General features: G+C 42.4%; 1 protein-coding gene across 2 annotated transcripts in view; it reads left to right on the top strand.

Annotated features, from left to right (window-relative positions):
- The window catches only part of NPAS3 (neuronal PAS domain protein 3), a 664,058-nt gene that overhangs the window by 617,648 nt on the left and 32,770 nt on the right, over positions 1-13,640 (top strand). For both annotated transcript variants that reach the window (XM_009902996.2, XM_054162086.1), the window contains one exon: positions 9,796-9,989. In XM_009902996.2, the coding sequence (XP_009901298.2) occupies positions 9,796-9,989 (194 nt within the window). The remainder of the gene's footprint in view (positions 1-9,795; positions 9,990-13,640) is intronic.

The following is a 13,640-nucleotide window of genomic DNA, read 5'->3' as shown; positions in this document are numbered from 1 at the left end:
AATAATGTGGCGTTGATAGATTGAGTTGTTAATAAGGCAGCTTAAAAAGGAAGAGAGTTCAAAGGTATTAAAATAAAACCTAGCATGCTGAATTGCTAACACTGCATATATTTGCAGGATACTATCTGATAGTAGAAGGTTTGTAGCTCTTATTGTAGGGACTGATTACGAAAAATGGAAACCTTTGTAGTCCGATCAGGCAAAATAAATGGAAAACTACAGTGTGCAGTGACTCAGCAAAACGTTTTGTGGGCTTACACTCTGAGGCTGCCTTCAGGAGTGTCAGCTCTGCAACGCTTTTTATTTAGAGAAAACCATCTTGCTAATCCACTGCAATTAATAAAAGCTCAGAACACAGGAAAGGAAGGCATGATAACCTATTTTACAAGACAAATATGGTTTTGAGTGGAGGCTCTTGGTCATGCAATTGCAATGAAAGACAATGCAACATTGGACCTCAGAATTCTGGTATCAGAGCTATGATGGTGATAAAGATGTATATGTGTCTGTATACAGTGCAGGACACTGTACTATGCCATACTAATGAATAACTGCTGATCTATTGCCCCAAATAACAAAAGAGAAATGCTGTTATGTAACATATTGAAAAATCAGCCATAAATTGAAGATCTAATCATGTTAATCTAAAAGATCTAAAAATGTTCATATTTTTATCAGTTGAGCAGCCTCTGGGCTGCTGATCATTTCCAATGCTATTAAGATTTGATAAGTTTTTCTTACCCCCTCCCCAAATGGCAGCTTGAGAAATTGTTTATCACACAACAGTTTTCCTTTACTCCCACAGAGAATCACAGAATCATTCAGGGTGGAAAAGACCCCCTGGGATCATCAAGCCCAACTGTTAAAAGTTCACCCCTAACCCATATCCCCAACCACCATATCTAAATCATCTTTAAACACATCCAGGCATGGTGATTCAGCCACTTTCCTTGGCAGCCTATTCCAAGGTCTGACCACTCTTTCTTTCTCTAAGGTCCAGTCTAAACCTACCCTGCTGCAATTTGAGACCATTCTCCCTTGTTCTATCTCTAATTACCTATGAGAAGAGATCAGCGTCAGCCTCTCTAGAGCATCCCTTCAGGTAGCTGTAGAGAGAGCAATGAGGTCTCCTCTTAGCCTCCTCTTCTTCAAACTAAACAGCCCCAGTTCCTTCAGTTGCTCCTCATAAGATAAGAAGTTGTAGTTTATTCTTCAGATAACTGTAATGATAGATGTAATATGGACAATGTCAAGTCCTCATTTTGTCTTCAGTCTTTTGGGGAGTTAGAAAGCTGTCTCCATTCCCTTCCCTTTAGTTTACTACCTACCAAGAAGAAAACAAGAAAGAAAAGATTGTGCATCTTGGGGTTGAAGAACAAGCATAAATGCTCAAAATACTAACTGTTATGCAAAAGAGCAGCATCTCCCTGTGGTAAACTTGAAAGAAAGTGACTGTGGCTGCTGGGCTTGCTTCTAGTCTCAACATTCCTCTCATATGCAATAAATAATATTCTCCTCAGGTCATTTTAGGGATTGAGCAAGAGGTGTGAACTGAGCCTGCCAAACCAGGGTGTCTCTCATGTTATGCTTGTCTGAGGTCTCATAAGGATACTATTTTTAAACCACTCAGGATTAGTCTAAATTCTGCTTCTGAGTGTTTTCAGCAGCAACATAGCTTTTGAATCTTATTATTTGGAAAGAGTGATATCAGAGAAAAGATGAGAAAAGTCTAGAGTGTCTCCAAAAACTAGTATTGACTTTTTAACAATAAAACATGTCCTGAGACCATATATGCTCTTTAAATGTAAATACCATCTCCATTCTCAGATTGTCTTTTGCAGCAGTATTTGAGGGGATTTGAAATGTACTTGTAGATGGAAAAGAGGCTATTGACCTTGAAACTATGTATGTGTTAGGAATAATGTTTACCCTTCTTGAAAGCAGACTCATATTCTTTGAATGGGTGCTCAAGACTGCAACTCTTAATAGTGGTTCAGGTAGCATTTGGTGCAAAACTGAATTAAGATTGACTGCATTTTACTTGCTAATCTGTTTCTCAGGAGTCACAAATTACTGACTAGTCTCTTTTTTTTAATCCATCATGGTTTAGAATGACTCACTGACAGCTACACTACTAGTTTACTTTGTTCTGTTATGGACTTGATATAATAGGACAAGGTTTGTTGGTAGAAGCAGTTTCTGTTTTTCAGATAGGCTAAACAAACTAATTAAACAAAAAAGCAGTAAAAGAAGGCTAAACCTCAAGCAGCAAACTTCTGAATCATATGAGTTGAGAACCATTAATCTAAGTAGATGTTATTCTGCTATGCTCTCCAAGAGAAAAGGCAGGGTGACAGTTATGAAGTTGGAGATGGGTAATGTCAGTAAGGGAAGAGATGATATGGCAGTATAGATGAAAAGAGATAGTAAATCTAACAACAGCAGCATGCATCTGCAAACTTTACCTTTCACGGCTTCATGACTTAAGGGTTGTTTCATTAGGTTTCCACACATGGAGGAATCTCCAAGAGTGGCTGCTGAGCGTGCAGGCTGCTTTACTCAGCTCATGCTGCAAGTCCAGTGTGTCCTCTGTGTGTTAACCGTACACATGATGGAGCATTGATCTGTGTGTGTGTACAGCAAGTTGAATGCATATGGGGCACATCAAACTTGCTGCATATGTGGACTAACTCATCATACTGCAGCTGTAGCAGCTCACTCCATTTCAGCACCAAAATGTCATGCTCCATGGGACCTCCTGCTAGGAATACTGTGGTGCTTAGAATTGCAGTAAATCTTAGAATGGAATAGGCAAGCGTTACTGGGACTGCAAACAGAACTGCCTTAAACTGCCTACTGGAATTCTCTGATCCCGCTTGCTGCTGAATGTTAAGTATAGGCAAGTGATGTATTTTACTAAAGCTTTCCTGGAACTTAGGAGGTCAGGCTTTGATGCCAATGAATATGGGGATATGAAACTCCCTAAATAAATGGCTTCTGCCATTGAGCAAACATAAGCAGATAGAAATGCTGTGGTGGCTACAATGGGGTACAGGGAGGAGCAAAGAGAACTGTGGTAGATAGAGAAACCTTGGCTGGAGTTTAGGTTGATATGCTTGGATAAATCTTGATGCCAGGAGAAACTTTAAGATATTTCTGTGCAAACTCCAGATGTGACAATGAACTGCCTTTTCTGTGAAAAGTCCAGAGGAAAGCCTGTTTCCAAATGTTCAGTCTTAGCTTAGAAATCACCTGAAACCATATAGGAATCCTTTACCTTGTCAAGTGTTAACACTTGTCTTGCTGGTGTCACAGGCAGGTTTTCAGATAAATATCTATGTATCTGTGAGTGAACATGGCTATAGTTTGTTATATAGTTTATATAGTTTGTTATATAGTTTATATAGTTTGTTAAGGCCTTTGACACCGTTCCCCATAGCAAACTCCTGGCCAAGCTGTCAGCCCATGGCTTGGATGGGAGCACACTGAGATGGGTTAGGAACTGGCTGGAGGGCCGAGCCCAGAGAGTGGTGGTGAATGGTGCCACATCCAGCTGGCAGCCAGTCACCAGTGGTGTGCCCCAGGGATCAGTACTGGGCCCCTTGCTCTTTAACATCTTTATTGATGATCTGGACGAGGGCATCGAGTCCATCATCAGTAAATTTGCTGACGACACCAAGCTGGGCGCAGGAGTTGATCTGCTGGAGGGTAGAGAGGCTCTGCAGAGGGACCTCGACAGGCTGGGCAGATGGGCAGAGTCCAACGGCATGAGATTTAACACATCCAAGTGCCGGGTTCTGCACATTGGCCACAGCAACCCCATGCAGAGCTACAGGCTGGGGTCAGAGTGGCTGGAGAGCAGTCAGGCTGAGAGGGACCTGGGGGTGCTAGTCGACGGTAGACTGAACATGAGCCTGCAGTGTGCCCAGGCAGCTAAGAGGGCCAATGGCATCCTGGCCTGCATCAGGAACAGTGTGGCCAGCAGGAGCAGGGAGGTCATTCTGCCCCTGTACACTGCACTGGTTAGGCCGCACCTCGAGTACTGTGTCCAGTTCTGGGCCCCTCAGTTTAGGAAGGAGGTTGACTTGCTGGAACGAGTCCAGAGAAGAGCAACAAAGTTGGTGAGGGGTTTGGAACATAAGCCCTACGAGGAGAGGCTGAGGGAGCTGGGGTTGCTTAGCCTGGAGAAGAGGAGACTCAGGGGTGACCTTATTACTCTCTACAACTACCTGAAGGGAGGTTGTAGACAGACGGATGTTGGTCTCTTCTCCCAGGCAAGCAGTACCAGAACAAGAGGACATAGTCTCAGGCTGCGCCAGGGGAGATACAGGCTGGATGTTAGAAAAAAGTTCTATACAGAAAGAGTGATTGCACATTGGAATGGGCTGCCTGGGGAGGTGGTGGAGTCACCATCACTGGAGGTTTTTAGGAGAAGACTTGACGGGGTACTTGGTGCTGTGGGTTAGTTGCTTGGGCGGAGTTGGATTGGTTGATGGGTTGGACGCGATGATCTTGAAGGTCTTTTCCAACCTGGTTTATTCTATGTATTCTATGTATTCTATGTATTCTATTCTATATTTCTTCTGCTAATTTTAGGAGTCCAGAAGTATGTTTTAAAGATTTAGGTGTTGATTTTGGAGGTATAAAATGACATCTTATCTTTGAAAGACCAAAACAAGTATGTGTGAATCGCAGTTGTTTCTGTTAAAGGTGGACAACTGTACGTGTGGTTTGTTTGTAAGACAGCTAAATGAATATCTAGACACACAAACTGAATTAGGATGGTTTCATATATGATTACCTTATCAAAATTTGTGTCTAAGTAATGATTTTAAGGTTTCAAATTTAATTTCTCATTAAGAGAAAAGAGATGGGGAAGCACTTTCTGCCAGTGCTGTGGTTTCTGTCCCATAATAAACTGGCACAGTGATTTCACAGAGAACAAAAGAAATCATTTAGCTATCTCTTTCTAATGGCAGTTTAAGTTTTGAAGAACACAAAGAGATCTGAAAGGTGAAATTCACAGATTTTTCATGCTTGCAGGTTTTTATAGCCTCTGGTAATGCATGTCCTTACTCTGACATCGCATGTGTGTGCAAACATGGACACAGAAAGTATTTCCTTCTCCAGCGGCGAGGTTTAGCTTTAAAGGATGTGGAGAACCCAGATGTGTTTTTCAATCACTGGGCTTTCCTTTCCCAAAGTATTGACAGAGGGAGGGTTTTATCAAGGTCTCTGTGATGTGCTTGTTTATAATAAGTAGACATTAGTAGAGCACATCTAAGTGCTTATCGCTAACAGATGACTAAAGAGAACATATGGCAGGGAAAAGAAATATATATTTGTCCAAGCAATGTGGCTTGTTAACACTCCCACACGCATGAACTGTGTTTACATTTACTTACAATATTTTGCAAATCCCTTTTCTAATCAGCTAAAATTAAAAACCAAATAATGAGTTTGGGTTTTTTTTTTCCCCCAATAGAGGAGCGCCAGGCAAATTTGATTTAGAATTACTTTTTTTTTTTTAACAAAGCAATTAAACAGTACAAAAGATGTTTTTATAGTGTTTGGCTTGCTTCAGCGTGGTATCTTTACAGCAGCATAAATATTATCTTCATTTCATGGTGTTAAAAGATGTATTGCTACAGGATGCTGTTTGGTTCGCCACCTGGATATCCAAGCATAATTGTCGTACAACTAGGTTGGAATGGAATGGAGTGGAATGGAATGGAATGGAATGGAATGGAATGGAATGGAATGGAATGGAATGGAATGGGATAGGATGGAATGGAATGGAATGGAATGGAATGGAATGGAATGGAATGGAATGGAATGGAATGGGATAGGATGGAATGGAATGGAATAGGATAGGATGGAATGGAATAGGATAGGATGGAATGGAATGGAATGGAATGGAATGGAATGGAATGGAATGGAATGGAATGGAATGGAATGGAATGGAATGGAATGGAATAGAGTGGAGTAGAATGGAATGGAGTAGAATAGAATGGAGTAGAGTAGAATAGAATAGAATAGAATAGAATAGAATAGAATAGAATAGAATGGAGTAGAATAGAATAGAATGGAGTAGAATAGAATAGAATAGAATAGAATAGAATAGAATAGAATAGAATAGAATAGAATAGAATAGAATAGAATAGAATAGAATAACCAGGTTGGAAGAGACCTTCAAGATCATCGTGTCCAACCTATCATCCAACACCACCTAATCAACTAAACCATGCAACCAAGCACCCTATCAAGTCTCCTCCTGAACACCTCCAGTGATGGTGACTCCACCACCTCCCCGAGCAGCCCATTCCAATGGGCAATCACTCTCTCTGTGTAGAACTTCTTCCTAACCTCCAGCCTAAACCTCCCCTGGCACAGCTTGAGACTGTGTCCTCTGGGAGAAGAGACCAACCTCTGCCTGTCTACAACCTCCCTTCAGGTAGTTGTGGAGAGCAATAAGGTCACCCCGAGTCTCTTCTTCTCCAGGCGAAGCAACCCCACCTCCCTCAGCCTCTCCTCATAGGGCTTGTGTTCCAAACCAGACAGGTTAGAATGACCTATGTCAAATCCTGGTCTGGATCAGATCACAAGGTTTATTTTGACCATAACATTTCCCTCTGCTTTCTGTAGGATGAAATCATCATGCAAGTAACAGCCCTAGTCAATAAACAGATTCTAGGCAAAGACCTCTCTGAACTGTTAACACAGTCCAGTTCCCATTAGAGTGAAAAAGGAGTCTTGCTACTGATTCCATTTAGGAGGTAGATGGAGAAATGCTGGGGAAATCTGTACAGGTCTTGACATAGAAAGTTTCTCATCATAGCTGTGATCAGGAGCATAGCATTCATGCACCTTTCTATAATGACCATAATACAGTGTCACTGACTTCTGTTGCTGTGACATCTAAATATGCCAGTCTATTCATATAGGATCATTAGAAAGAAGATAATTATAGTTTAAAGGTGGATTTGGACCATTGGATGGATTTGGACCATACTTTTCAGAAGCAAGTATCTGTGAGGAAAATTACATAGAAGAGCTGCATTTACTTTTGATTTTCAGAATATTCCTAGCAAATTTTTGTTAAATATTTACATCTGAATCCAAGAATTGTCCTTCATAAACCAGTTTATTCTTGCAATTCAGCTTCATTAAAGTCATAATATTGCTTTAGGATGTGTTAGACTAGTGCTGTGGGATTGAATTATAAAGAGATTAATTTTAGCTACCAGAGATAATTGACCCTATAATTCCTATCACCCCTAATCCCAGTTCAAATGAAGCAGTGTTAAAAGTGGCAGCACTCACAGTGTAGACAAGGTCATGACAGCTAGAATTGTTTTTTTGCTACCAATTAGATTTCCCACTTGGTGCATTTGACTAATGTTGTCGTAGAAAGGGATTTCAGGCACGGAAACAGAGTTTCTTTAGAGGCACAGGGGCAATCAAACTGATGGGCAGTTTGCTGTACATTTCCCAGTGTACAGAATCGGGATGCAATTGAGTGCTGATCCCTAAAATTTTAATCCACCCAGGGATTTAGAATATGTTTTGATCCATGATAGAGGTAGAAACAAGCAAAGGAAGCAAACTTGCCAGAAATGTTACTGTGTGGTGTCTCTAACAGGTTTGGAACTGTCTCTTGGGGTAATACTACATCTGAGGTGTATTACAGCTGAGGAATTGGGGGGGAGGGAAAGAAAAAAGTGAGGTACAGACTGAACAGAGACTTGTTCAAAAGCAAATCATGTTGCTATTTAGCTCCAAATGGCAGGGAGGTTTCAAAATACACAAGGAAGAGATAAATGGATTTTAAGTGTGATCTATCTTAAAAATTCCCTCAAGTGATAGTGCCAACTTCAAAAATATTAGCATAAGGGCTCTTATAAGGAAACAACAGAACAATACTTTTGCATAGCACGTTCAGGATAAGATTATTTTTCACATTATTGCTAGTTATCCGTCAGCATTTTTCCAAGCATGTACAGATTGGAGTTTCTGCAGTAAGCTGAAACTGCATGATAAAAAGAGACAGATAATGATAAAAAAGCAGATGCATACGCCAGTCTAGCTAGAAGGAGCAAAATACACTATTACTGCCCCTCCTGTGAAGTTAATCCTCTTTCTTTTTAGCTGTTTCTTCATTAGTTAATGAGGTGTTGAGAGGGAGAAAAAAAACACTTTGCAGTGCTTGAAATGGTGTTTTTGCATCCTTGCCTTTAGGAACTTTTTCAAATATTCATAGAATAGTTTGCTGTTGGAAGGTGCATTGAGTGTGAGTTTAGACAATAATTACTTCAAACGTGGGTGGTCAGAAAACCTGCACCTGAAAGGGACAAACACAGCAGCTAATCACTTTCTTGATTTAGATTCCCCACACTTGCTGGAGCCAAAATGTAAAATAGTGGAGGAAAGAGATATTTTAATGATTAGATTTCAAAAAAAATAAAATAAAAAGAAACAAACTTCAAGGCTTAGATCACAGATCTGCTAGCATGAATTAGATTTGAATTTGGATGCGCTTTGTGGTTTGCAGTCTTATTAAAGATTTTCTTCCTCTCGCTTTCTGTTAACAATCAATCTCAGATCAGAAGCAAAGACTTTAGCTGCTGTCTTTGTGAGAGGAGTATCAGTGGATGCAGCTACTCCCCATCTCTGTCACCTCTTCCAAGGCACCTGGTACAACCAACATCTCTGTTAACTTCTGGGTAGTGAGTCTGGCAGCACAGTGAAAGGGGTCCCCATCTCCTGGAAGCTTTCTCTTTGTATTGGTGTAACACACTCTGTGGATGAACATCTGGTAGAACTCCCAACTGCCAGTTCTCAGGGCTGTCTTATCCATGAGTACAGGAACTGCAATTTCCATGTGCAGTTTGGTATCTGGCATCGGCGCTGTGTTTATGCTCTTTTATTGGAAAAAACAACCCCTTTATTTATTCATGGAACTCCTGAACCAGAGTGGTGGATTCCTCTTTGCCCAGAGTTTCAATTTACTCTGTTTAAGGCAGCATTTTCAGAATGTCCCTCTCCAGGGGTGCAGTTGGATCTCCCAGGCATCTTCTGGTGTTATCATGTGGATAGGGGAAGAAGCCTTACACCCCTAGAGCTCTCTGTGTATGCATAGTAAGCTAGACAAAGGCATTGTGCATCTACTACCTCTTAAAAAGCTTGCTGTGGATGCAAGAAGACCATCCTGCAGCTGAGCTCATTGATCACTTCTAGGCTGTTGTTTTTCAAATTGCCAACCACAAAGAAGTAATTCAAGGCTGTGAGCAGTGTCTGCATGCTGTAGGTGACCAGCAATTCAATGAAATGCATTCTGGAAAAGTTTCACACCTGCAGATCTTTTTGTCTTGTATTCAACCTCCAAATGTTGTAAAATTAATATTGTGTTCATTTCTACTTTTGTAATTTCAGTTTTATCTTCCTCTCGCTTTTCTTTTGTTCAATTTCAAGCTTGCTTTTTCCTTCTTACTGTAGCAACCACCACCACAACAAAAATCAATACCACGGGAGTTCTGAGGTTTTCATTTGATGAATGTGAAGCATTTGCCTGTTATGTTCTTGTCTTCTGGGTTGGTTTTTTTGCCATGAGGACATATAGGCCATGTTGACAGCCAATATTAATAAGCTTAACACTAATACTGGCAGTTACTTAGTACACTTTTTGGCTGCGTTAAGTGGTCCGCGGGGAATAGTGATGCTATCCTTTAAAACAAACTGATGTCACAGTTGCATCCAGAATTCACTGGGGTTTGTTTTATTGTTTTTATTTTCCAGGTGATTCATATAACAGGCCGGTTACGTCTGAGAGTGTCACTGTCCCACGGACGGACAGTACCCAGCCAAATCATGGGACTTGTTGTCGTTGCTCATGCTTTGCCACCTCCTACAATTAATGAAGTCAGGATTGACTGCCACATGTTTGTCACTCGCGTGAATATGGACCTCAATATCATTTACTGTGAAAATAGGTACAGCTTTTAGCTCCTTTTTTTCCCCCCCTTTCTGTCTTTCTTTTAGCTGTGTGTGTTCTTTGTTCCGTGAGCTTAGCAAAAAGTGTGGAAATGTGTGGCTCCTGAAATGTCCTCCTGGTGTTGTATGAGAGCATCGGATTCACTCTCATCATCATCACCACCTTAATTTTCATTACATGATTAGAGGATAAATATAGATTAAAAACTATAATTTGCAGGACATCTCACTGGAACAGGGGAGCGCAGACCAGGAAAGATTCCTCTGAGTTTTCCATTTTTACAATCTCATCATCCCTCTCAGAGGCAAGATTTAGGACTAGACAGACGTTGGTCTGACCTGTATGGCTGTCCTTATGCTCTCCCATCCTCCCTCTACAAGTCTTTCTGTCTGAAGTTTTAAAGTTTTCCATTTTTGAACTAATTTGCAGATTACAGCACATTGTGCTCAGTGTTTAATGGAACAGAAGCACAGATGGCCTAGATAGTAGACTAGAGAGGTGGGATCTGTTGCAGTAAGAGGTGGGAAAACTGTAGAATAAAATTGGTTAAGGGCATACTGGGAAAGACAGCAGTGAAATGGGAACAGGTGATGGGGAGATGGTTGAGGGGGGGCCATATTCAATGTGATAGCGACAAGTGATCTCGCAAGGTGGAAGATGGAATTTAAATTCAGCTGTCTGCTCCCCAGGGGCTGGGGGCTGGTAGTACTGGGGCTTCCTACAGGAGTCTGTAAAGGCAGGGCCTGGGAGCCAGGGCCATCATGCTCCAAAGGGAGCAGGGCAGCCAGGAACACTGGGGCAGCCTCAGGCAGTAAGCACCTCCCTGGGCCCAGGCCAAGGCCAGGCTCGGAAGTGGGCTGAGCCTGGTTCGGCAAGGTAGGACAGGGCTGTAGGGAGCTGGAGGCTGACCCTGCTATGGCATGGAAGGGGCAGATCACAGTATCACAGTATCACAGTATCACAGTATAACTAAGGTTGGAAGAGACCCCAAGGATCATCAAGTCTAACCTGTCCCAACAGACCTCACAACTAGACCATGGCACCAAGTGCCATGTCCAATCTCCCCTTGAACACCTCCAGGGAAGGCGACTCCACCACCTCCCTGGGCAGCACATTCCAATGACGAACGACTCGCTCAGTGAAGAACTTTCTCCTCACCTCGAGTCTAAACCTCCCCTGGCACAGCTTGAGACTGTGTCCCCTTGTTCTGGTGCTGGTTGCCTGGGAGAAGAGACCAACCCCCTCCTGTCTACAACCACCTTTCAGGTAGTTGTAGAGGGCAATGAGGTCACCCCTGATCCTTCTCTTCTCCAGGCTAAACAATCCCAGCTCCCTCAGCCTCTCCTCATAGGGCTTGTGCTCAAGGCCTCTTACCAGCCTTGTTGCCCTTCTCTGGACACACAGATGCTGATGCCCCAGAGGTTGACACAGGGTCCTGGACCATAGGCAGGGTGAGGAGAGTCCCAAGAGGCTGAAATGGAGTTCTGGGTCTTGGGCAACATGAGGGGAGACCTAAGGGGGGTAAAGTATGGTCTGGAGCTGTGGGTAGGGTGCAGGAAGGTCCAGGGCAGGGGGAATCTGGTCAAGACCATTAAGACTTATCAGTGCCCTCAGGGGTCTGCAGAATAAAATCTAGGAAACAGGTATTCAGAGCATAGTGAAGGTATCTGAGAAGGTAAATAAAAGAAAGAAAGAAGTTTGGTTCATTAATGGAAGCCTGAGGGAAAGGTTGGAAAAGGTGAAAGAAGGCAATGCAGCCAAAAATTTTATCAACCCATCATAAAAAAGTGGAACAAACAATGTGGCTAATACAAGCTTTTCACGTGACAGCAGCTGTGGCATATTGTAAATTGCAAGTGGAAGCTCTCTGTTATGAGCAATCATAATCAATCATAACGGAATACCTATGATCACGATAGCACATCAGTATGAACTGTTCTAAAAAATGATAAACTCAAATGCTGTGTTGAATCAGGGCTTTAAACAACTTAAAATAATCTTGAATTTCAGTTATGAGGTTATCTGTACTGTCATGTTGCTGCACTGCCACAATAGTATTAATAATACTGTTACTTGGCTATTAGAAAGAACACTTCATCTAAACTTCAAAAGCATTATCTAGAAGATAGTGTGTTATTCTCATTTTTAAGCTTGGAAAAGCTGCTCCATAGAAAATGCCTTGCACAAGGTCACAGAGAAAGCTGGTAACAGTATTACAGTTTGGGCTGAGTTTTTGCCTCAGATTCTACCCAATGAGCATCTGGATTCTGTATAATCTGGCACTGGTGAAAGTGCTCTGCAGATTAGCAGTAGGATCTAGAAGAATAGAATAGAATAGAATAGAATAGAATAGAATAGAATAGAATAGAATAGAATAGAATAGACCACACCAGGTTGGAAGAGACCTTCAAGATCATCACATCCAACCCATCAACCAATTCAACCCACCTAAACAACTAAACCATGGCACCAAGCACCCCATCAAGTCTCCTCCTGAACACCTCCAGTGATGGTGACTCCACCACCTCCCCAGGCAGCCCATTCCAATGGGCAATCACTCTCTCTGTATAGAACTTCTTCCTGACATCCAGCCTAAACTTCCCCTGGTACAGCCTGAGACTGTGTCCTCTTGTTCTGGTGCTGGTTGCCTGGGAGAAGAGACCAACCTCTGCCTGTCTACAACCTCCCTTCAGGTAGTTGTGGAGAGCAATAAGGTCACCCCTGAGTCTCCTCTTCTCCAGGCTAAGCAACCCCACCTCCCTCAGCCTCTCCTCATAGGGCTTGTGTTCCAAACCCCTCACCAACTTCATTGCCCTTCTCTGGACTCATTCCAGCAAGTGAACATCTTTCCTAAACTGAGGGGCCCAGAACTGGACACAGTACTCGAGGTGCAGCCTAACCAGTGCAGTGTACAGGGGCAGAATGACCTCCCTGCTCCTGCTGGCCACACTGTTCCTGATGCAGGCCAGGATGCCATTGGCCCTCTTGGCTGCCTGGGCACACTGCAGGCTCATGTTCAACCTACCATCGACCAGTACCCCCAGGTCCCTCTCTACCTGGCCGCTCTCCAGCCACTCTGCTGACAAAATTTGCCGCTGTTGCCTTAGTCTTCAACTGTGACCTGTCTAGGTTAGTAATGGAAAGCTGCTACCACTGGAGAGCTCTTCAAAGGCCTCTGTGAAATGAGTTGCTGGTATCCATCCAGTTCCTAATGAACAGGTTTCCTTTTAACAAAGTCACCTGCACTTACTGTTACCTTCTTTGGCAACCTCAATAAGACAGCCAAGAATCAAATGTACATCCAAAACGAACCGTTCTGCGGGGTCAAATATGATATGAATTTGTGCTCTGTCTTAGAAAGATTTATTATTTCTGTGCTGTCAGTTTGGCATTTTTATGAGCCCTAAACTGGGTATTTATTTTTTTTAACTAAACATTTTTCTCAGCCCTTCCCTTTACATTCACGTAACAATAAAACTCAGATTTCTGAGAAAGGCATCACTGCAAAACATAAAGTGCATCAGATGTGGAGCCTTGATTGGTAATCACAGAGAAAGAGTTGATAACATGTGGTAAACTGTTAAACCAGCTGACTTACACATGAAAGTGTTGAGTTTACCAAAGTTTTATTCCCTTTCTTTAAGGTAAA

The sequence above is a fragment of the Dryobates pubescens genome, chromosome 5, assembly GCF_014839835.1.
Source record: "Dryobates pubescens isolate bDryPub1 chromosome 5, bDryPub1.pri, whole genome shotgun sequence".
Taxonomy (NCBI): domain Eukaryota; kingdom Metazoa; phylum Chordata; class Aves; order Piciformes; family Picidae; genus Dryobates; species Dryobates pubescens.
Note: the sequence above shows the minus strand (reverse complement) of the source record. Positions and strands in the feature narration are given on the sequence as shown.